General features: G+C 44.9%; 1 protein-coding gene across 2 annotated transcripts in view; it reads right to left on the bottom strand.

The window, feature by feature from the left end:
* Positions 1–257: 257 nt before the first annotated feature.
* The window catches only part of PCDH19 (protocadherin 19), a 132,516-nt gene continuing 107,605 nt past the window's right edge, over positions 258–25,168 (bottom strand). For both annotated transcript variants that reach the window (XM_075007819.1, XM_075007818.1), the window contains exon 5: positions 258–6,676. In XM_075007819.1, the coding sequence (XP_074863920.1) occupies positions 6,087–6,676 (590 nt within the window). In that variant the 3' untranslated portion in view covers positions 258–6,086. The remainder of the gene's footprint in view (positions 6,677–25,168) is intronic.

Consider the following 25,168-nt stretch of genomic DNA (forward strand, 5'->3'; position numbering starts at 1 on the left):
ATTTTGCCCATGGTGAACCTATTACAGAGCTGAGACTTAAAACATTTCAAAAATCAGGTTATTTTAAAGGTGGGTAGTTGCCTCCAGTTATTACAGTATCTTTTTTAGCACTAGCTGATATTCCACAGGGTTAAGACCATGTGAACAGCTCTGTCTGCACTGGTTTCTGCCAGGCCAGTAATCCAAACCAGCGACGATGCAAACCCTCTTAGCCATATGTAACCAAACACTTATTTTCCATTTTATTCAGTATTTGCCTTTAATACTAAAATGCATTAGACGCTTGAAGCGGAAGGGGAAAATCACATTGAAGTGGAAAACAAAGTTCTCATCGGCTATGAGAAGCATTGTGGCAGGTACACCATTTTGAAACAGAACTGCAATAATTTAATAAAGCTGCTTCATCATCTTCATAAAATAGACAATGGTGAGTTTTTTTCCATTTTTTTTGTTTACAATGATTCCATCACTGTGAAAATGTACATAACATACATATCAGCATATACAACAATTTATTCTTCATATAGTCAGCAACAGAGACACCTTGATGAAACGTACTGTACTTAAGTCCCACTGAAATCCGCTGTGTTTGGCAGGCAGTTATGGTGTCATCAGGCTGGTCAGAAGGCTACAGATGTTTGTAGCTGTCAGACTTAAGATCTTCTGCAACCAATACCTTTACCATTTGTGTAGTGCAAGGAGGTATTTGTTGCTGAAAACTAGCTTGCATTTGGTCAGCTCTTGTCAGGAAAGATTATATCCCAGCTCATATTAGCTGAACATCAGCTGATGCCAGTAAAGAATCCATTTCACTAGGGCTCACAACAGTTAGTTGCGTTCTCCTTCTAAGGTTAAATGCACCTCATAAGCTGGATAAAAGATTATCAGCAACGGCAAAAGCAGCTGTAGCGACAAGATCATTCATTTCCCCCAATGACAGACAAATGTGTTTCTAGTCGTAATTAGTTTTCCCCCCACCAAGAGTAATTCCAATGTATTAATCAGACAGTGTGTTCTTCACAAAAGCAACTTGCTTCCTATTAGAAAAAAAGTAATTCACTTTTGCACAATGTGTGATCCACAGGCTATCTCCAGCTTCACAATAAAAGAGGGATAACTGCAACAACCTCATCAGGACAATGCAGCAAGTTCTTACGGATTATTTTTCAAGCCATCTTCCCATAGTCCCTCCTTCCTCCATTCCCCTTTGTGTAGGCCCGCGTAAAAAGAAAATCAATGCTGCACAATTTCAATGTAAGGAAAAAAAACACCACTTCAGAAGTGATTTTCTAACGATATTCTATCAAGTAGGTAAACACTACATTTTGAATAGAGCATGTCATGAATTTACTCATAGACTGTCTTTGGGGGTCTGATTTCCAAAGGTGCTGGACACAATGCAATATTGGTTTCATCTCATCGGCACCTCTTGAATTCAGGCTCTTGTTAAATGTGGTATAGAACATCACCCAGTTCTTAGTCTGCTGCATAAAGAGGCAGGCAGAGCAAGTTTACCTGAAGAAAATATTTGTGGAGAAACCCTGGTATTTAAATAATTTTCCTATGCCAAATTAGATGACACTATAAATTCTAAGAGAGAACTTCATTACCTCTTGTCCAACTAAAGCCATACTGTGTCATTTACATTTTGATGTGGTTAATTGAACCACTTTAAACATTACAATATAGCTCAGCCAAAAGCTCTGAACTGATCTTAAATGAGAGAGGGAAGGTAAATAGAAACAAGAAATATTTGGAAGAGGAAGGGGAACTCTGAGGGCAATGAACCTTTTCCAGTCCTTCTCCAGGTTTTTCTTTTCACGTGATAACAATGTATCATGGAGGTGCCTTAACCATTCAAGATCCCAAATTTCAGCACATGCCAGGACAAAAACCTGTTGTTTAAACCAGTGTTTCTTAAAGTTTTTGAGACCATGGAACACCCAACAATATTTGTTATCCAGAACACCAGATAAAATGTTCTTGAAAGAAAAAAAAAAAGTTGTCAGACCAAAAAAAACCACAAAACAAAAACAGCAGCAAAAAACCTAGCAACATATACAGAAAAACCAGAATGGAGTAATTTAATAAAGTAGCACAGCAAAGAGGAAGTAACTTTGTATCTGGTTTTAATAACAGAAAATATATATTTTGAATTATTTTTCCAAGTGCTCATGACACACCTGTGAGTTGTTCATGGAACACCAGCCTTCCAGGGACATAGTTTAAGAAACACCAGTTTAAACAGTTTGCTTGGAGTTGTAAACTGACCTCTTAAAACGCCCTTTTAATACAGAAAGAGACCACATATTTTTCTGGGCTGTGCTTTTATTTCTAGTGGCAAGGAATGTTACCAATGGATACATCAAAAAATTGTTTTATTTTTCTTCTCAGTTAGCATCCATTTTCCTCCATGTGCCAGGCTGGAGGTGGCAGCTCAATCATCAGAGGCCCATGTTGAGTATAAATCAACATTTGAATTCCTCTGCCCGTTTTCTGTTCACCAGTTGTGGTGATGAGGGACCACCCTGCTTACTCTACCTTAGGCTCAGAGGAGGGCAGCAGGAGAGGACCATGTAGATGGAGGAGAATCATGCTGATTGGCTAGTCTCTCCTCTCCCATGTTACCCAATGGGTTGCTACTCTCAGTTCCATAGAGCGTAAGACCACACCAGGTCAGGCCAAAGGTCCATCTAGCCCGTGTCCTGACTTCTGACAGAGGCCAATACCAGATGTCCCAGAGGAAATGAACAGAACAGGTAGTCACTGAGTGATCCCGCTCCTGTCATCCATGTCCAGCCTCTGACAAACAGAGCTAGGGACACCATTCCAACCCACCAAAGACAGACGTAAAAGCCATTCTGGGAAAATGATTTGGCCTGGGAAGCCAACTCTCAGTCCAACCACCCAGGGAAGCCAATGGGAAACATCAATGGAACTGGATCAATATAACCCAGTGCAGGAATCATGATGTTAGTCAGCGCTGGATTTTAGCCAGAGCTCAGCCGCAGAGCCAGATTACATTAAAGTAGGGCCATACTACGTGGCTGATGTGTGTGTGTGGAGAGAAGGCAGCTATGTGACCTGGACCCAACCATGACTGCCTTGGTTAAACAGGCTCCCACCTGGTGCACACATGCAGATGTTAGGTAGGGTGAAGAGAGCTGTTAGCTCCGCTCAGGGAAGCCTTTTTGTCTTTCTTTTCTGTGCACTGACTCAAATGACTATTTCAAAGAAATGACCTTCCATCAAAGCAGCACAACACCCACCCATTACAAGTCAGGAAAAGTGGAGCAAGTGAACCGATAGGTTCGGTGAACACCATCTGTAACATACCTATCCGCCACATCCTGGGTTCATTTGCATTTGCGATTCAAAATCTCAAGGTAACACCTGATTGGAGAGTTTCACTGAACCTGAGGCAGAGCTACTGAGATTCTGTAGCAGATCCCCAGCAATAAAACTCAGGAGTTTGGAGAAACCCAGGCCCTTTTTGTGGGCTCTCCTGAAGACAGCAAAAGGTTCATATAAACTTCAACCCATTCTGTCAGGTAGCCACAAGCAACCAGAGTATTTGAGCATCCTAAGTGAAGGCCCTGGTGTTAAAAGTGTCATGATTGTCATTGGTTACCATAGGAGCCTGAAGAGAATGTGTTGGAGGGGTGCGAAGACAGTACTACAAACTGATTGTGGTGTGCTCTCTCTCTCTCTCTCTCTCACTCTCACACACACACACACACACACACACACACACACACACACACACACACACACACACACACACACACACACACACACACACACTCCTTCTAAAACAATTTTCTGCCAATCAGTGAGGATCAATTTCTGTAGCTAACAATGATATCCAGCATGAACAAAGCTCTCCAAAGTTAATAAACAAGTGACATCACGATGAACCATACACCCATCATAATATTACAGGCAGTCCAACCACTTAATAACCCCCAAGCCAATGTTTCTTCTATTGCTCGTATAATACATCCACTTGCAAAAAATATATATTTTAATGCCAACAGTACAGTACCCCAGGTATGAACAACTGGAGACTAAAGAGAACATACTATTTCCAAAAATGAATCCAACTTCAAAATTAAGGGGAAAAAAAAGAAAACATGGGTCAGCTTCAGAGGAAGAGGTTCAATCACATCAATTCAAGGGAGTCCATCTGCATGAGGTAGCAATCAATACCAACAAAGAAAGCTTTAGCGATTTCATTAGATGTTCCTTCTGATAAATTATTTTCAAATTCCTGGAGCTATAAGACATGCTGGTAATGTACCAATTGCAGTAGTTAAAAACTCAACCATATTCATTTTATTCACCTTCTCTACAGAAAAGAAATTACTGGAGCTCACTTGATTTTTAGGGTGATAACAATTGGAGGCTGTTTTCCTGATGACATTTTTAATTTAAATAAATCAATGCAACGAGAATGGTATCAAGATACATTAGTAGTAGGAAGACTGTTTCTCTAGAAACTATTATTTTTAGTCCATTGGCAGAACAAATCTTGGCAGTGTCTGTATTTTTTCCCCTCTCTCGTAATGAACTTTTAAATGTGAATTTATACGCTTTCGGGTAGACAAGTCTGTCAAAGAAAGGATTACTAATTTGCAAACCAGCACCCTCCGCACCCTGGCTCTCAAACCCAGTCTGAACCATTATGTAGAGAGGAGCAAAGAGTGTATAATTCTGTGAAAATCTTTAAGGCTCCTCCTTTCTACAAAATGGCTGTTCCAGTAGCTCCAATGGTCTTTTTTCTTTTAAAGATCAGTTTTATCTGTGCAAACTTGTAACCATATAAAAGATGTACTTAATTATGAGAAAAAAAAGATGACCACTTTTTTCTTCTCCATATGGAAGGCACATTAACTTGATTAGTAATGTTGTTACACTTCACCTGTCTGTCCCCACACGTAAAGCCTCCTATTGTTTACACTATACCTACTCATGAGGCAGGGATAAATAGAAATAATACCACTCTAAAATCCATCCCATAAAGAGATGCATACACACTCACAGGTGCTTAAAGTAATCATGACTGGAAAATATTGAATCAGGAAGTGTGTCTCTAACCAAGATGCTAATTTAGATCTGTTAAACAATTCCCTTTCTCTGAGATGATTAAAGACAGGGAATATCTAAACCTGAGAACTAATAACTAATGAAGAAGCTTTTCCATGCAATGCCTTGACATTACAAAAAAGAAAAAAGAAATGGATCTCAAAACGTTCAGCACCTTGCATCTGACAACTACAAATCAGGCCGCAGAATATCCCCCAAATAACTTTCCACAATGATCATAGCACTGTGAAAACAAGAACAGGGTGCATGGGCTGCTGGGCAAGAGGGGAAGGAGAACGCTCCTTACACTGGCTTTGAAATCAGCAGTATCCCCAAGTTTTAAATATACCTGTGGTTGGTTTTTTTTTTTGGTTTTTTTTTTGAAACTTGAAAGCCTTTTGCCATCACGAGACATACAGTAATTTGCAATATCAAATACAATTGTAGTACAGATAAGCATGTGATAGCAAAAGGATTCTGTATGCAGGGGTGTCCACAGCAAAATAGCAACGTTAAAGTACAAACAGCCTTGTGCTAGGCAAATATTAAAACTCATTGAATTGCTCTTTTAACAGTTGTCCACACGACATGGCCATTAAATTGTAGAGTACAAAAACGTCTTAAAGACGTCCAGATAAGGAGCTTTCAATTCAATTCATTACAAAGAATGGCAATTTAGAATCGAGAGCTTTGCTATATAAAAATATATAAAGTGAAAATACTCCTTACATAACACTTCTTTATAACTGAACTGGGCTTGACTTCACACACACACACCCCTCCCTGCCCCGGGACAAAAGAAAAACAAGCTAATTTGCGTCCACTGAACACCCCTGCCAGCTGCTGAAACAAGTGGGGATTGTCACATTAACGATAGCATCATTTATAAACAATACATTTAGGGAAAGCTCTTAAATACAGCAATTTGTGAACCATTGGTAAGCAATTAAAAACAATATGCGCTTGTAGTAGTGTTGGGTCTCCTTCGTCTATGGTGCCGTTTAGAGTACTATGTCTTTTAGTCTCTTCACGCCAGGCGAGTCTTTTTCTCTACATTCTTGCAGAAGTGGGTTAATTTCATGCATTATATTTTCACTGTCCGCCCCCCGAGGCTCTGCTTCCGTGGGCCGAGAAGGGCCACTGTTTACAAATTGCTCCAGGTCGCGATTTCCTGGGCAGTGCATTATGTTGTACGACACAGAAGGTTTGCTAGACAGGGGGCTCTTCAGGTGCAGGGGTGATGTGATGGGGCTGACAGCTTCGCAGCCGTTCCCTGCCTCGCGGACTGCGCCATTTACCTTCGGGCTGCAGATGGGCAGATCCACTGTTCTTTTGCCTTTCAGGTTGCCGATACGCTCGTCGGCGAGCGGTTCGCTCCCATCTTTGCCAAACGTTGCAAAAGTTCTTTTGGTGCTACAGTCTTCGTAAGGCTCTGTATCCACAGTGGTAGCTTCTATCGAGAGTGCCATGACGTTTCTTCCGTGCTCGGGGGATTTGGCACGACTGGGGACAGAGTTCCGGGGCATCCAGCATCTATCTGAGTGACCGAGGATCCGACACTCTTCCCTACAATGAAATCCTTCACTCTGATCTGCGTGAAGAAAATACAATGGTTATGAAATTGAGGATTCTGTCTTTCTGGAACCAACGCCAAAGTCCCATCAGATGCCATGGCGATGAGCGTGTTGTTCTTTTACACACACACGCACAGAGTCTAAGGGTATGTCTACAAAGCAGCCTTATTTTGAAATAAGGCTGCTACACACAAAAATGGATTTTGAAATAGCACTGAGCTATTCTGACAACCAGTATCTGCACATAGCCTGTTTCAAAATAGAGCCAACAGAGACACAATGGCTTATTTCAAACAGGGTGCTATTCCCTGTGTTACAGCCCCTATTACACAATAACTATCTAAAAAAATAGGCGCTATTCCTCATAGAATGCGTTTTACCAATTTTGAAATGAGCCAGCCACTGTTTCAAAATTATTTCAAAACAGAGCTTGCATTGTGTAGACGCTAGGATAGTTATTTGAAAACAACGCCCGTTACTTCAAACTAAATTTCCTGTGTAGACCTACCCTTAGTACTCACCACCGCTCGGTAGGAAGTCCCTAGCATATGGATGCTAGCTTTCAGGGATACTCCAGAAGTAATGGTTTGCAGGATCAGAACCATCCTATTATGCCTACATAAATGTTACTTTCAAATGAACAGCAGACATTTTTAAAGGACCATTTTAAAGTGGAAGTTTATTGCAGTTTTTATCATTATTATTAACAGGCTGAAGTTTAGTGTCCAACAGGTTGTGTGTCATTTACTTTTTGTTGCTGCGGCTGCCAGAAATAAAACTTAAAGGAGAACAATGACGATAGGAAATAAATTACAATGGGTTTGTCTTGTGTGCCGAGCTGCTTAGGATCAGCATTCTGGTAACCATTGTTAAAAGGCACTCTGCTTTAAACTTTGCTCAACATGAAAAAAAAAGAAAATAAATTCTACATCTGGGATTGCCATTTGTTTGTATTTTTGTTGATTTTTACATTGTGCTTAATTCCCTGTTGGCCTCCCACACAACAGCAGAGGCTTTGTAAATAACCATCACTCCCTCCTTCCACTGAAGATGAGCTTTGTCACTTCCAGCACTTGATCTTGGCTCGTAGGGGAATAATACAGATTCTCTCCCTGCCGTCTCCGTCTGCTCCAGAACCTAAGGCTAGAACTAGCAACATTTCCATTGTTGATAATATTTGACATTACTATGATTCGTATTACTTGTGATTCAATGCTTTTTACAAAATCTAAGGATCACATTTTCAATCTGTTCAAAATCATATCAGATTGGGTTGTCAAAGGGGAAGTTGCCCCCACCCCTGAAGAGACCAGTTTCTAGCATACAGTACGTCCAGAGCCCAGCATGCTGAGGTTTTTCTCTGTGGATCTGCTTAGCTTTTTAACCCACCAGCCACACCCATGGCACACATAGGCTGTGAAGTTCCCCAGTGCAGACACTTTGTGGACAGTCCTCTCCGTGGAGAGGAAATTCAGTGGTTCTCCACCTTTTCCAGGACTCCCACACCAAGCAAGTGGGCAAACTTTCCCCTAGTGCAACACAGGTGTCTTGTGAACTTGAAAAGTATTACAGCCCTTTCTGCAAACAGGCAAACTGAGGCACACAGAGGTTAAATGACCAGGTGAATCTGTGGCACAGCTGGGACTGGAACCTAGGAGTCTTCACACTCACTGCCTTCAGCCTGAAGCACAAGTTGAACCTCTTTAGTCCAGCTCTCTCTGGATGACAACATCCATGGTCTGACATGGTTTCAGTTAGCTGGATGTCCACTTATGGCGTGGCCAAGTTTCTTGTGGTCCCATAAAGTTTGTTTCCAGCCACCAGTGCTGGCTCTCAATGTTCTGTGACATTTTTAGGTGTAATTTACCCCTAAATGTCTTCTAAGAGCCCAGCAAGCAGTGGAAGTGTTGGTAATGCTGCACAATACTGACCTTCTGTGGTCCAGCAAATTCTCTGGTTCGACACCACTCAGGTCCTGAGGGTGCAGACTAGCGAGGTTCAACCTGTACTAGACTATTTAATACAGAGAATATCACAGGTTTTTTTCCAGCGTATACTTTTGACTCTCATAGTTCCTTCATCTGATCTAAACCTTGGCAAAGTGCACAGTCTTCATTACAAATATGTAGCAAATTGTTACTGTAACCTGTACACAAGTAAACTAACAAACTAGCGTCATCAAGAGTTAATGTCAATAATACAGTTAGCCCTTGCCTGAGATTCAGCATCAGCTTTGTTTGCTTCCTGCCCACCTGAAAACGGTTCATTCTGATGCTTTTTACTTCTGTGCATATAACCTCCACTTTTCAGATACATTTGTATTTCTACCACATTCTAGCACAGGGGCGGCTGATAAAAATTCTCAGCACGTAACACAATGCACCAAAATATGAGCAGCTTAACACTTATAGAGAATCGGCTAGTAAAAAGCAAACATAAAAAAAGAGAGGGAGAGAGAAACCAATTCATTGAAAATCTATGTCTAAAATGTTAGCTATTTCTCTACTTGACAGCAGCAACCCCATTGTATAAAAGGCAACCGTTGACTAGCTGTGTAGGAGGTCTGCATTTCAGTAGCCTTCACTGCAGTGTTTTCAGAGAATGATGCACTCAACTTTACAAGCAGAACAACCTGCATTAGAAGCTGCCTAAATGTTCTTCTGCTTTGATTGTGTTACCTTCCATTGCTGCTCTGTCTGGGAGGTGAATAGTTCCCTCCTTTGGCTTGTTATAGACAAATGTATAGGGATTTGTCATCTATAGCCTGTGCAGCAGAGCTGGTTGGAATCCATGAATAGGAGGGGTTGAGGACAGCAGGGGAATGTAACGTTCACGGACATTGTTTGAGTTCTTTTAAGGAGAAAATAAGTGATTGTGAAAGATGCAGGACTAGCTAAGGATTATACTTAAAAAATAACACTTAGTCCCTAACAGGTTCCTAAAACAGAACACGTCTCTTCCTTCAACAGCCTCTGCTTTTTATCTTGCTCAGCAGAACGACGGATTGGTGGCCCAGCAGAGACTTGGGTGTTGCCCAGTTGATTAGCAGAGCGCCCAAAACCCGGTGAGCAGCAGTGTTTCTATGGGTGGTGAGCTTCCACACGTGCACATTAAACATTTATCCTGTCCCTGGAGGGAAAATATGAGAGGGAATGCTGCTGCAGATGCAGGACTTGGCCATGCCATGCTATTCCCCACACACGCCTCAACTTTGTTGGGAGGACCATCTCAAAAAGTAAGAAGATGACTCCCCCTCCATCTCATGCTGGAGCCACTGGAGAGATTGGCAGCCATGACACCAGTTCTGGCAGCACGTTTCAGATGTGCATGGATGGCCTGGAGGAACTGGCAAGGAACGGCGTTTGTCAGAAGCTGGAAATGGGTGACAGGGGAAGGACCACTCAATGATTCCCTGTTCTGTTCACTCCCTCTGGGGCATCTGGCATTGGCCACTATCAGCAGACAGGTCCATGGGCTGGATGGACCTTTGGTCTGACCCAGGGTGGCTGTTCTTATGGCTTATGAACGATACAAGACAACTCATATGGAAAAAGCCACAAACTGGCAGAGAGTAATAACTTGGGCTCCCTTCAGAGGTGGGCTGGGTCAGGCTCTCAGACACCCTGCTGCTCAGCCCAGCACAGATGACCAGTACTTTGAACGAGTGTTTTTGTCCCTTACACATGTCAGGGACAGCTGTGCTAGTGCTAAGCAGTGGGATTGGCTTTCCTCTTCCAGCGCACCAATGCAAGAGGCAATCAGAACTGAGTTTCCATTGACCCAGCTGGCTAAGCACTGAGCCCAGAAAGAGGACGTTAAGGTACCTGACCACAGCTCCAACCCTTCTATGCACCAACCTGCAGCCATCACGGAGCATGGAACAGGTGTAGCAACTGCCACTCATAGGCATCCACCTTCTCACTCCCCTGAGGAACAAAGCTCCCTAGCACAGCTCCACTCCAGCCAGCCATCACAGAACCCACAGCAGTTTATCCCGTTCACGTCCTGTTCCTTTCCAGCAGTATTTTCCAAACCAGCTGAAATAAGATGACAGAAAACTCTTTATGGCTCTGACTGAGCCAACACAACTGTTACTAGTATCAGAGAGGTAGCCGTGTTCGTCTGTATCTTCGAGAACAACAAGAAGTCCTGTGGCACCTTATAGACTAACAGATATTTTAGAGCTGTTACCATCTGTACTAAAAACATTGCTAACGCGAGGAGCAAAGCGCAGGTAATGATCACACCGTGCCGAGCACACACAACGGGGAGGCAGCTGGCAGCGAGGGACTGCCGGGACCTGGGCAGGAAGATTGCCTGAGCAAGGTGAGAGGAAGCTGCAACGGAAGCTCCCACCAAGCCATGGAGTAGGCACCTGAACCTAAACAGGACCTTGTACATTTGACTCAGCAGCAGCAGCAGCAACCATGGGCTCAGCGTCCGCTGGTATCAGATGCCTCCCTCACTGGTTTCCTTCCATCTCTTCCTGTCCAGTGCGGAGTGGCTTAGTTTCTGGAGACTAGCACTGCAACACTCTACTATATCACCTACCCGTTCTCTGTGAGACCTGCCTCTCCTATAAAACCATCCATTATGCCAAATATCCAGGTCTTGACTTTTCACTCATCATTCATTCTACAGATATGCCCAAATAGCTGTAACTTGTATTGTACAACTTTCTGTGGTAGGTTCTCTTTCAGTTGTATCCTCCTATATAATTCCTCACTGGTGACCACTGGCATCCATCCTATTCTCAGGATCTTTCTATTAGAACTCCTCTCGAATGCCAATATCCTTTTCTTCAAATCTTTCGTTATCACCCATTTCTCACATCCCTGCTACATGCTGTTGAATACACACATTTTCAAGATGCTCAGCTTCGTTCCTAAGCTAATTGCTTTGCTTTTCCAGATCTTATCCATTGCCATTGCCTTCAAACTCACTTGTTTTTGCTATTCTAGTCACTATTTCCTTCTTATAATCGAGATCATGCATCACAGAATCACAGAACACTAGAATTGGAAGGGATCTTGAGAGGTCATCTAGTCCAGTTCCCTGCCCTCTCAACAGGACAAAGCACTGTCTCAACCATCCCCAATAGGTATCTATCTAACCCGCTCTTAAAAATCTCCAATGTTAGAGATTCCACTGTTTATTAATTTATTCTAGTGTTTAACCATCTTGATGATTAGGAAGTTTTTCCTAATGTCCAGCCTAAACCTCCCTTGCTGCAGATTAAGCCTATTGCTTCCTACCCTATCCTCAGAAGTCAAGCAGAACAATTTTTCTCCCTCCTCCTTGTAACCTTCTTTTGGGCACTTGAAAATATCTATCGTGTCCCCTCTAAGTCTTCTCTTTTCTAAGCTGAACAAGCCCAGTTCTTTCAGTCTTCCCTCATAGCTCATGTTCTCTAGACCTTTCATCATTCTTGTTGCTCTTCTCTGGACCTTCTCCAATTTCTCCACATCTTTCTTGAAAATGTGGTGCCCGGAACTGGACACAGGACTCCAACTGAGGCCTAATCAGCGCAGAGTAGAACAGAACAATGACCTCTCATGTCTTGCTCACTATACGCCTGTTAATGCATCCCAGAATCACATTTGCTTTTTTTCGCAACAGGCATCGCACCGTTGGCTCATATTTAGCTTGTGGTCCATTATGACCTCTAAATCCCTCTCCGCAGTACTCCTTCCTAGACAGCTGTTTCCCATCCTATACGTATGAAGCTGTTTGTTTCTTCCTAAGTGGAGTATTTTGCGTTTGTCCTTATTAAACTTCATCCTGTTTACCTCAGCCCATTTCTCCAGTTTGTCCAGATCATTTTGAATTTTGACCCTATTCTTCAAAGCAGTTGCAACCACTCCCAGCTGGGTATCATCTGCAGACTTAATAAGCATAGTCCCTAGGCCAATATGTATATTGTTGATGAGGATATTGAATAGAACCGGTCCCAACACAGATCCCTGCAGAACCTCACTTGCTATGCCCTTCCAGCATGACTGCGAACCATTAATGACGACTCTCTGAGAATGGTTATCCAGCCAGTTATGCACCCACCTTATAGTGGCCCCATCTAAGTTGTATTTGCTTAGTTTATTGATAAGAAGATCATGCAAGACCATGTCAAATGCTTTACTAAAGTCTAGGTATACCACATCCACCGCCTGTCAAAAAAAGCTATCAGATGGGTTTGGCATGATTTGTTCTTTACAAATCCATGCTGGCTGTTACCTATCACCGTATTTTCTTCCAGATGTTTGCAGATGAATTTCATAATTCTTTGCTCCATTACCTTTCCCGGCACAGAAGTTAAACTGACTGGTCTGTATTTCCCTGTGTTGTTCTTTTTTTCCTTTTTATAAATGGGCACTAAATTTGCCCTCTTCCAGTCTTCTGGAATCTCTTGTGACTTCCAGAACTTTTGAAAGACGATCTCTAAAGGCTCAGAAACCTCCTCTGTCAGCTCCTTGAGTATTCTAGGATGCATTTCATCAGGCCCTGGTGACTTGCAGACATCTAACTTTTCTAAGTAATTTTTAACTGGTTCTTTTTTCATTTTATCCTCTAAACCTACCCCTTTCCCACTAGCATGCATTATGTTAGGCATTTCGGCATTGGCCTTCTTGGTGAAGACTGAAGCAACAAAGTCATTAAGCACCTCTACCATCTTCAAGTTTCCTGATATTGTTTCTCCCTCCTCATTGAGCAGTGGACCTATCCTGTCCTTGGTCTTCCTCTTGCTTCTCATATATTTATAGAATGACTTCTTGTTACCCTTTATGTTTCTAGCTAGTTTAAGCTTGTTTTGTGCCTTGACCTTTCCAATCTTGCCCCTGCAGACATATTGTTTGCTTATATTCATCTTTTGTAATTTCTCCTAATATCCACTTTTTATATGATTCCTTTTTGATTTTCAGATCCTGCAAGACCTCCTGGCTAAGCCAAGGTGGTCTTTTACCATAGTTTCTATCTTTCCTGTGCAGCAGTATAGCTTGCTTTTGGGCCCTTAATAATGTCCCTTTGAAAATTGCCAAATCTCTTCAGTTGTTTTTGCTCTTAGTCTTGCTTCCCATATCACCTTACCTATGAGCTCTCTGAATTTATCAAAATTTGCTTTCCTGGAATCCATTGTCTCTACTTTGCTGTTCTCCCTTTCACTACTTCTTAGATTGTGAACTCTGTGATATCATGGTCACCTTCTCCCAAGCTGCTTTCCACTTTCAAATTCTTGAGCTCCTCCCTATTTGTTAAAATCAGATCTAGAACTGCTTCCCCCAATAGTTATTCTTCCACATTCTGAAAAAAAAAATGTCATCCATGCAGTCCAAGAACTTTCTGGATAGTCTGTGCCTTGCTGTGTTAGTTTCTCAACATATGTCGGGATAGTGAAGTCCCCCATCACCACCAAATCCTGAGCTTTGGATGATTTTGTTAGTTGTTTAGAAAAAGCCTCATCCACTTTTTCTACCTGGTAGGCAGTCTGTAGTAGACCCCTAATATGACATCACCATTGTTTTTTACCCCTTTTAACCTAACCTAGAGATGCTCAACATCTTTGTCTTCTGTATCCATCTCCATCTCAGTCCAGGTGTGCACATTGTTAATACATAAGGCAACACCTCTTCCCTGTTTACACTGTCTATCCTTCCTCAGTAAGTTATACCCCTCTGTACCAATATTCCAATCGCGTGTATTAACCCACCACATCTCTGTAATACCAGTTATGTCACAGTTGTGTTTATTTATTAGGATTTCAAGTTCTTCCGGCTTATTACCCATACTTCTCGCATTTGTATATAGGCATCTAAGATACTGATTTGCTCTTGCCTCCCAGTTCTGCCTAGTCCCTCTTTTTTCTTCTTTTCTTTTCTATCCCATGATCCCTCCCATTTCCAACCTAACTCCCAGATCTTCAGGTTTTGTACTTACCTAGGGGCTTTGGTCACTTGTCCCTGTCAAACCTAATTTAAAGCCCTCTTCACTAGGTTAACAAGTCTCGATCTAAATACATCCTTCCCATTCCTCAAAAGGTGAATTCCATTCCTGCTTAGCAATCCTTCATGGAATAGCATCCTGTGATTGAGGAGGCCAAAGCACTTCTGGCGACGCTATCCTTGCAGCCAGGCATTCACCACCAGGATGCACCTGTCTCTGCCTGGGCCCTACCTTTGACAAGAAGGACTGAGGAGACCACCACCTATGCCCCCAACTCCTTTGCCCACACTCCTAGAGCCCTGTAGTCATGCTTGATCTGCCCAAGGTAACATCTTGCAGCATCATTCATGCTGACATGGATGAGTAGACTGGGGTAGTAGTCAGTAGGCAGGATAATCCTCGGCAACACCTCCGTAACGTTTCAGATACTGGCTCCTGGCAGGCAGCATACCTCCTGGGATGACATGTCAGGGCAACAGACGAGTGCCTCTGTTCCCCTCGAAATAGAGTCTCCGACCACCATTCCCTACATTTCTTCCTCACAGTGGTGGCAGCAGATCTCCCAGCCTTGGGGACACAAAGCTTCTGCTGTTGGGGGGTAATTCCTTATCTCCTGTATCCAGAACGGCACAATGGTTTCCCAGTACCATGGTGGGAAGGTTGGGAGCAGGAACAGAGAACTGTCTGCTGCCAGAAATGATCAGCTGCCAGTGTCCCTGCCGAGCCATCTCCTCCCTCCACCTCCACCAATCATGTTGCTCCCCAGATACATGAACTTCTCTATGTTCACCAGTTCGATCCCATCTACACTGATCTTTGCTCCTGTTTCCTGTTCTCCAAACACTATGTACCTGTGACTGGATGCTGATATTTCCTGAACCCAGATGCACTTGCCTAGGAAAAACTGAGAGCAATAAGCAAGCCAAATATGATCTGGCATTGTAGCATTGTGGAATTTGGACAATAACAGGGCCACTGACAGCAGGGGAGGGTTGGGTGTGTTAAGGGGGCAGTTGCCATGGGGCCAGCCTTCTACGGGGGCCTGGAGCTCTGGCCAGTACCACTGATACTCTGACAGTGACGGCGGCCAGAGCGTCAGTTGCCTTTGAAGGGCTGCTAGCGCTGCCCTGCTGCTCCTCACAGCTGCGAGGGACCCAATGCTGTGATCCCAGCAGTGCTAAGGGTGACTGCCCTTGGCCCCACCTCTTCTGCCCTTGGCCCCACCCCCTCCGTGTATGCAGAGCCAGGCTCCCCTCCTACAATACTCTGGGGCCCACAATGGCTGTCAGCCCCACAGGACCACAACCTAGAATCCCAGGGCTGAAAGGGATCTGAGGAGGTCATCAAGTCCAGCCCTCTGCCCAAAGCAGGATCAACACCAACTAAATCATCCCAGGCAGGGCTTTGTCAAGCTGGGACTTAAAAACCTCTAGGGATGGAGATTCCATCTCCTCTCTAACACATTCCAGTGCTTCACTACTCTCCTGGTGAAATAGTTTTTCCTAATATCCAACCTACATCTCTCCCTCTGTAACTTCAGACCATTGCTCCTTGTTCTGCCATCTGTCACTACTGAGAATAGCCTCTCTCCATCCTCTTCAGAAACCCTCTTCAGGAAGTTGAAGGTTGCTATCAAATCACCCCTCACTCTTCTGGACGAGAAGCTGGACATGGTCAACAATGTGCTGTTGTAGCCAAGAAGGCTAATGGCATATTAGGCTGCATCAAGAGGAGCATTGCCAGTAGATCCAGAGAAGTGATTGTTCCTCTTTATTTGGCTTTGGTGAGGCTGCATCTGGAGTACTGTGTCCAGTTCTGGGCCCCCAATTATAGGAAGGATGTGGATACACTGGAGAGGGTCCAGCGGAGGGCAACCAAAATAATTATGGGGATGGAGCATATGACCTATGAAGAAAGGTTGAGGGAATTGGAACTGTTTAGTTTGCAGAAGAGAAGACTGAGGGGGGACTTGATAAAAGCCTTCAACTTACTGAAGGGAGGCTGCAAAGAGGCTGGAGAGAGGCTGTTCACAGTGGTCACGGACAGCAGAACACGGAACAATGGTGTCAAGTTGCGGTTGGGAAGGTCCAGGTTGAACAGTAGGAAAAACTTTTTCACTCAGAAGGTGGTGAAGCATTGGAATGGTCTACCCAGGGAAGTAGTGGAGTCTCCATCCCTGGAAGTGTTCAAGTCTCGCCTCAACAAAGCCCTGGCTGGGCTGATCTGATGGGTTTGGTCCTGCCTAGGGCAGGGGGCCGGACTTGATGGCTTTTTTAGGTCTCTTCCAGCTCTATTGTTCTATGATTCTCTTCTGCAAACTAAATAAGCCCAGATCCTTCAGCCTTTCCTCATACATCATGTGCTCCAGCCCCCTAATCGTCATTGCTATTGCCCTCCACTGGACCTCCTCCAATACATCCAAGTCCTTTCTATGCTGGGGGGGGCGGGGGCAGAACTGGATGCAATATGCCAGATGTGGCCTCACCATTGCCAAACAGGAGGGAATAACAACTTCCCTAGATCTGCTGGAAATGCTCATCCCAGTGCCCCCCAATATGCTATTAGCCTTGTTGGCTACAAGGGCATACTACCAACTCATATCCGGCCTGCCATCCACTGTAATCCCCAGGTCCTTTTCTGCTGTACTGCTACTTGACCAGTCAGTCCCGAGCCAGTAACAATGCTTGGGATTCTTCCATCCCAAGTGCAGGACTCTGCACTTCTCCTTGTTGAACTTCATCCGTTTACTTTTGGCCCAATCCTCCAATTTATCTAGGTCACTCTTGACCCTATCCCTACCCTCCAATGTGTCTACCTGTCCCCCTAGTTTAGTGTCATCCACAAATTTGCTGAGGGTGCAACCCATCCCTTCAACCAGGTCATTAACAAACGTGTTGAACAATACTAGTCCCAGAACTGATCCCAGGGGCTTTCTATCCACGTTATAGTCCACGTATCCAATCCATACTTCCTTAACGTATGGGCAAGAATACTGTGGGCTTTGAAGTCTCAGTGTAGGTGTCAGATTTTTGAAAGAGCTCAGAGTGTTGGAGGTGGTGTGTGTTTGAATGTAAAGGCCTAGTTCTGCTGAAAACCAGCCATAGAGGGCCATAGGCAGTCAGACCATGCTGTAGCTTGGGATCACTGAAATGAGCAACATCAGCTCAGCAAGACAAGCACTGTGGAAAAAGAGGCTTTGATCCTGTCGTTTTCCATGCACAAAGTGTGAAGGCACAGATTCTGAATGCCTACAAAAAGGCAGCGCATGCACAAAGTAGGTTTTTCCCCAAAATCACCCCTTCCTGGATAGCATTTGGAAACAATGCAGAACAAAGCCTCATGAGAGACGATTATATTTAAAACAATTCAACATAATACTTAATCCCTAACAATCTCCTAAACCGGTTACCCCCCAAACTTCCCTTCTGTCAACTGCCTCTGCCTTTTAAGGAGATACAGTTGGCCTGGCAGATCCAGCAGAAAGCTTTGCCTGTCCCACAGCCTGACAACCTCTCACAAAAATGGGAGGAATTACTTCCACACAGGCAGAAAGTGCAGCCCTTGGAGCCTGTGAAGCCGTTACCCTACCTTATCAGGAAGGAGTGCAAGTACAGCACATGGCCTCCTGGAAAGATCTCCTCGCAGGGGTATGACCAGGACTTTGGAACAACCCAAGTAGACTAAGCCCCTGAAGAATCCATCCCAGGTTTGACACAAGACTAAGTGCCTGCTGGGACATGATATTGGGGAGTATTTGGTCTGTTTTATACACGCCTCTGGCCTGGAGGGATGTTTTCAATGAAGCCATTAGCACGTCACCTTACTATTGAGTCTCACAATGTTAGTGTAATGGCTGCAGTGACTGAAGCTACGCCTGCACTAGGCAAAGACGCGCAAGTCTAGCTATGGCAATTGTGTAGATAAAATTGATATATCTGCACTTGGCTAACTTGGCTGTCCGTACTGGGGAAAGTCGCCAAGGAGATTTTCTCCCATTGACCTTCCTTACTCTTTGCTTCTCATGAGGAATACAGGGGTCGACTACAACCCCTGAGAGGTCGATTTTGCACCTCTATACTAGATGCGTGAAATCAATCCCTGGCAGATCGACCTTGAGCAGTTCACTCTTCAGGGGCAGTGTAGACATAGCCTGAGACACTGACCTGGCATTGTGGAATTCAGACCAAAATAGGCCCACCAAACGTGGTGGGATGGGTAAAGGGGGCAGCTGCCCCAGGGCCGAGCCTTTCAAGACAAGACCATGGAGACTTTTGAAGCTCAGCCAGAAGGGCACTGGGTTACTGCTTTTAAGTCAGACAACAAGAAAAACAGTCACAGCTGAGAATCCTCCCCCCTAAGGTAGCAAAATAAATAACCAGCCCACCCACTTCTGGAATACCCTTCTCAAAGAGTAACATAAAGCCCATGTTGAACTCCAGATTTCAAACCACACCCATTCCTACCTTGAGGGACTAGTGCCCAGGTAACCAAGAATGAGTCCCAACCACACATGTTGTGCCCGTATTGATTTTAAAGGTCTGAACCATACAGTCTTCAGACAGACAAGCTGGCAAGGAAAGAAATTGCTTCAGAAAAGGTCTGGTGGCAGAGGGAAACAAAAGTATGTTTCATCTGCATAAAAATGATATAGCCCATACTGTTAATGGCGAGGGGGAGAGAGAAAGAGGAGGAAATGGGAGCCAGGGAAAGAGCACAGAGGTAGCCGAGAAAGCCCTGAGGAGTTCCATAATTTACGGGGAAGAGTTTCGAACAGCATTGATCTAAAGCAACAAACTGATGCCGCAGGAATGAAATTATGTCAGAACAGTGCCACTTAGGCCCACAGTATGCACCAAGCACGACTGCCTCACAAGTGCAGCTCTGTGATTTTTTAACAAAAACCCATTATGGAAATACCTCACCAGCTTCAGGTCCCAGTCACGAGACAACAGGTAAACACCCCTCTGCTAGTCACAAACCACACTGGGATTTTGGTCCCTGAAGAGAGAAAAATCACCATCATCCCACAAACACAGCATTCCCTGCCCCGAGCAGCTTACATCTGAGGTGCCGGTCCCCTTGGCTCCTGATTTTCTTCTGTGAACTGTCATTCAGGCTCTTAGACAACGTGAACCAAACAAGATGCGGGAGACAGTGAGGAGAGGTGGGAAAAGATTCTGTGAGAGAACAAGGTAGGGCGAATTCCTGGAAGCAGGAAAGGAGCTGAACAAAGCGAAAGGGAGACAAAATTCCAAATGCTGGGCCCACAGGAGGACAGAATAAAGCCAGGCATGGGAGCAGGAGATGAAGGTAACAGTCAGAAGAGAGGTTCTGGGGCACAGACAAGAGCAAGAGAGGCAGCGGGAGGGACCAAGAGTACAGAAGCAACACGCTGGAGACTTCCTGATGTGTGATATGTTGGACCCACAGAATCCTCTCGGGCAGTAGGTACAGGCAGCAGCTTCCACTGAACACTGGAACATAGAGGCTGGGGGAAGGGGAAGCTGCTGCAGCCGCAAAGCACTTAGGAGAACGTCTGGGTTTATTATGGTGCTTTGGAATTTCTACAGACTCATGAGTTTACAGCCCCAGTGACACTGAGCCTCCACAATCTGACAGGACAGGTGAGAAATAAGACTTTTGTGGCCCCAGCCCTGGGACGTGCCTGAGAATCCTCAGTATAGCCCACAGGTGAGGGGAGAACTGGTTTAATGTGAGCTTTTCTTCTAGGGCCATACTAAATTCACAGCTGTTAGCAACATGTCATGCACCACGAAATCCAAGATAAACTGGAGGACTGGGCCAAAAGAAACCTGATGAAGGTGAACAAGGAGAAGTGCAGAGTCCTGCACTTGGGACAGAAGAATCCCAAGCAATGTTACGGGCTGGGTGCCGATTGGCTAAGCAGTACAGTACAGCTGAGGAATCTGGGCTTATTTAGAACAGAAGAGTGAAGGGTGATTCGATGGCAGCCTTCAACTTCCTGAAGAGAGCTCTGAAGAGGATGGAGAGAGGCTGTTCTCAGTAGTGACAGATGGCAGAACAAGGAGCAATGGTCTAAAGTTACAGTGGGGGAAGGTCTAGATTGGATATTAGAAAAAAATATTTCACCAGGAGGGTGGTGAAGTACTGGAATGTGTTACCTAGAAAGTTGGTGGAACCTCCATCCCTAGAGGTTTTCAAGACTCAGCTTGATAAAGTCCTGGCTGGGATGATTTAATTGGTCCTGCTTTGGGCAGGGGGCTGGAATCAATGGCCTCCTAAGGTCTCTTCCAGCCCTAGGGTTCTATGATTTTATGATCTATGAAATCTGTTTTCCCCTATGTCTTTTGTGTCCTCTTATACTATGCTACACAGATTAAGTGGGGAGACCAGAGTTTCTGAAACTGGGGGTGCAGACCCAAAAGGGAGTTGCAGTGGAGGTGCAAGGTTACTTTAGGGAGGTCGCCATATTGACAATTTTCCTTCGGTGCTGCCTTCAGAGCTGGGCAGCCAGAGAGCAGTGATTGATGACTGGTCTTCCAGCTCTGAAGGCAGCACCCCACCAGCAGCAGCACAGAAGGGTGACAATGCCACACCATGTTTCGCTTGCTTCTGTGCTGCTGCCTTCAGAGTTGGGTAGCCAGAGAGAGGCACCTGCTGACTGAGGGCCCAGAAATAAGAGCAGCAATACCATACTGTGCCATCCTAACTGCTGCCGGCCATGGCTCTGCCTTCAGAGCTGGGTTCCTGGCCAGCAGCCGCTGATCTCCAGCTGCCCAACTCCGAAGGCAGTGTTGCCATCTGCAGCAGCACAGAAATAAGGGTAGCAGTACCACAATCTTACCTACAACTCCTTTTTAGGTCAGGCCTCTGACAATTCCAACACTGTGAAATTTCAGATTTAAATGCTGAAATCATGAAATGTACAACTTTTTAAAATCTTAAGACAGTGAAACTGACCAAAATGGACTATGAACTGGAAGGGCCCTATCTGTAACCCTTGGATCCTAGGTGTAAGTTATAGAACCTACAAACCCCATTCCTGCAGTTAGGGTTAACTAGGTAGAAAGAAACCGCAGCTATGCCCCTTCTCCCTGCAACAGAACTGGAGCTGGTAGGGCAATGGTTTAGATGATCTCGCAATAGCCCAAGAATCAGCAGTCCCCCGGGGGCATGTAGGACCATTAAAGGGTGCAAGGTGGGGCCAGGATGGAGAGCGAGTACCACCCAACTCTGATCCAGCTCCAGCTTTGAACCCTGGCCCCAACTGAACCTCATTCTTGGCCACAGCTTCCAGCCCTGCTCCTGGCTGTAGGTTCCAGCCCCAGCTGCTGGCAGTGGGAGGGCAGACAGATTACATGATGGGTGAGGGGGTCATGACATGAAAAGTTTGAGGACCACTGCTCTAGACCCAGCCAAGAGTCACTCACATTCTTCACTGGCCAGGCCCATCAGTACTCAAGCAGCTGAAGTGGGACCATGGTTCTGGCCTCAGAAGTCCCCATCCTTGTGGCTGCTGTACTGAGTTCTATGCTATGAAAGACTCCCTCACGCTCCACAGCCAGCTGCTGTCTAGCACAAGATTTGGCTTCATGGAGGGAGTCATAAAGGAGGAGGATCCGTGGACTCATACATCTCGCCATTGAGCAGGTCCACACATACCACATTTGTCTGGGGGGAAAGAAGGGCCATGTCCCAGATCATCTGTATTTGTACTGTATGTGGTAGTGAAGTAAGAGTTAACTGAAGCTGCTGTACTACACTTATTTTTATTCTTCTATTCACCTGAGTTCACTCCAGCCCTGTACGACATGAAAACGGATTGAAAAGGTGGCCTATTCAGCTCCCCGAGCAACTGAATTATCTTCAATTGGATCTCTAGCGCTGGCCAGAGGCAAAGTTAAAACATACCAAGGTGCAAGTGCTCAGAGATGTAATATTTCTGATAAACGGTGGGCTGCCGTGCTGTATACCAGCCACGATGCAATCTGGGCAATCACAATAGTCCCTGGAGTTTCCATTTTTGAATAGAAAATCAGTTCAGTCCAAGTCAGAGGAAGTTTAGAGAGGCGAATCAGGAGAGCTCATTTGTGCTACATGTGGGTATCAGGAGGAAGAAGCAGGGATGTCCCTGAATATGGGGCATGAGAAAGATAAGGTAAAAAGGACACACCAAGCCTGACTGGGCTTCGGCGCATGCATTTGGCTTGTGTGATGGAGGAAAAGCACATGACAAAGGGTTGGACTTTATTGAGGTATTTGGATTGTGTGGGCCTCTCCAGAGGGTACGCCGGGGTAAAGCAACTGATTCCTGATGGCACTGGAACCAGCTAAGATTTGGCCCAGCCTATAGTGGACTGATTAGAGCAGCATTTCCCAACCTTCTCAGCACCACGACACACCTCAGTGAGACAATTCCACAGCACGCCCACTTCTTTCAGCTGAACCGATTGCTCACAGACGTCCCATTTATTGACATTTACTACAGTTATGGTCGTACTAGAGAGGTTTGCAACACAGTACTGCACACAACAAGCTGAACAAGGGTCAACCAGGATGCTGCCATTGAGTAAATACTGACACGTTCCATTATTTGCAGGATGGGGAGGCGGGTCCAGAGAGCCAGGTTCCCCTTCCTGCCAGCCCACTGGAGCCAGGGAGTGGTATTTAAACCGCGTCCCACCTCCAGCATGCTTCCACCCTACCTCCCTCTTTGCCACAGCAGGGAGTGGGAGTGGGCTCCCTGCCAGCCCAGAGGGGACAGGAAGCAGCATTTTGGCTGCCTCCCAGCATGAACAAGCTCCCATGGCACACTTTTTCATGGCACACTTGGACAGTTCTTGCAGCACACCAGTGTGCTGTGGCACCCCGGTTGAAAACCACTGGATTAGGGCCACGTGCAGCAAGTGGCTTTGCGGGTAACGGTAGCCTCGGGGAGGCCAGCTGCAACTACCCAGAGAGGTTTAGAATGACTGCGGCTGCACGTGGAAAAGAGGAAAGCACTGTCGTGCAGACACACGAGTGCATGAGAGAGCCGGGGAGATCCGGAGGAAGTGAACCCCTGAAATTCTCCAACTGTTTTGACACAAAGGAAACGCTCAGCTTCTTTCCACATCAAGCTCCCAATAGGTGTCTAAAATGACAGGCTCTGTCTACACCGCAGGGTTTTCAGAAATGACTTCTAAGGTCAAAAAGCTACTTCTGAAAAGAGCGTTCGCACCGCGAGAGCATTTCGAAATGGAGCGCTCACATGAGAGACAGCACAATTGCAAAACAAGAGCAATGATGGCCTTCCTCCCTGGAGGCCAATTAAGTCCTAATTACCTCTGCTTAGTACAGGGGTGAGCAAAGTGGGGGGCAGCCCCCCTCCAGGGGTGTGAAATTTCATGAGGGGGGCACAGCACGATTGGCTGCTGGATCTCATGCTCATCGATCTCATTAAAATACGTTACTGTTTTATGTCTGTGTATTCCTGTCTATATATCGATTAATATCATTTCTCCATTCTACAGATTTATTTTCTTACGTGAGCTGAAAGGGTTTTTCCACCCTCCCCCCATATGAACATAACCAGAATTTCCATCGGTCTGGATGACAATAGACAGATTAGGATGGTGGGGGGTTGCTAATTGCAGGGACTAAAAGTGGGACCCAATGTAAAAAGTTTGCTAACCCCTGGCTTAATACACACTGAGTCAGTTTCAAAACTGAAAAGTGGGGGTCAGAAAAAGTCCTTTATTTTGGGGGAGTTACTATTTTGAGTGAAACACTGTTATTCCAGAATAACAAGCTTTGTAGTGTGGATGCAAAGGTTCCCCCTTCCCCCACCTTCCAGGAAAAGAGGGGATTTTACAAGGGGGGGAAAAAAAAAAAAAGTAGGCAAGCCCTAAAATATAAAGTAAGGGCATGGTGGCTGTTTCTCCAACTCACTGATTATGTTTCTGAGCCCCACAAAGATAAGCTATAGGAAGTGTTTGCAAGGGAGCCGTATAAGTGTTAATATTTATTAGTATATACCTAATTTTCACTACCCAGTACACTAAGCACCCTCATATGAGGGCCTGGCATTATCTTGGTATGTCAGTGTTTTTTCAGCAACTGTACGGTTATACTGTAATCACGATGACACTGCTGCTGGGTACAGCAAACAGCACAATCATTAAAAAATTCATTTCAAAACCTTCCTGGCAGCTAATACATTTTGCAGCAGTTTCAAGCCTTTTTCATCGCAACAAAGAAAAGCTTAGTTCTAGACAAATTAAAAGTAAATTGATTGCCGTAGGGGAATCTATTCAAATATCACTTTTCCACGTTAAAAATCTTTTCCTGAAACAAGAAGGGGAGAGCTGAGGAGAGCTATGGACCACAAAAGAGAGAAATTATCTGGGATGGTGAATCGTTAAATCCCTGGTTGAAAAACCGAAGGTGGGGAGAGGTGCAGATCAAACTTAAAGTGAAATGCAGATGTGTCACTGGAGTGCAGGTCTAACATTTGGGCTGGAATTTATGAATAATAAATATGAATAAATAGTACACATGAAGAGATCAAACATCACCATTGATGTTTACTTGTGGTGAGCCACCTTTCGTGG

Source organism: Carettochelys insculpta, chromosome 13 (assembly GCF_033958435.1).
Source record: "Carettochelys insculpta isolate YL-2023 chromosome 13, ASM3395843v1, whole genome shotgun sequence".
NCBI lineage: Eukaryota > Metazoa > Chordata > Testudines > Carettochelyidae > Carettochelys > Carettochelys insculpta.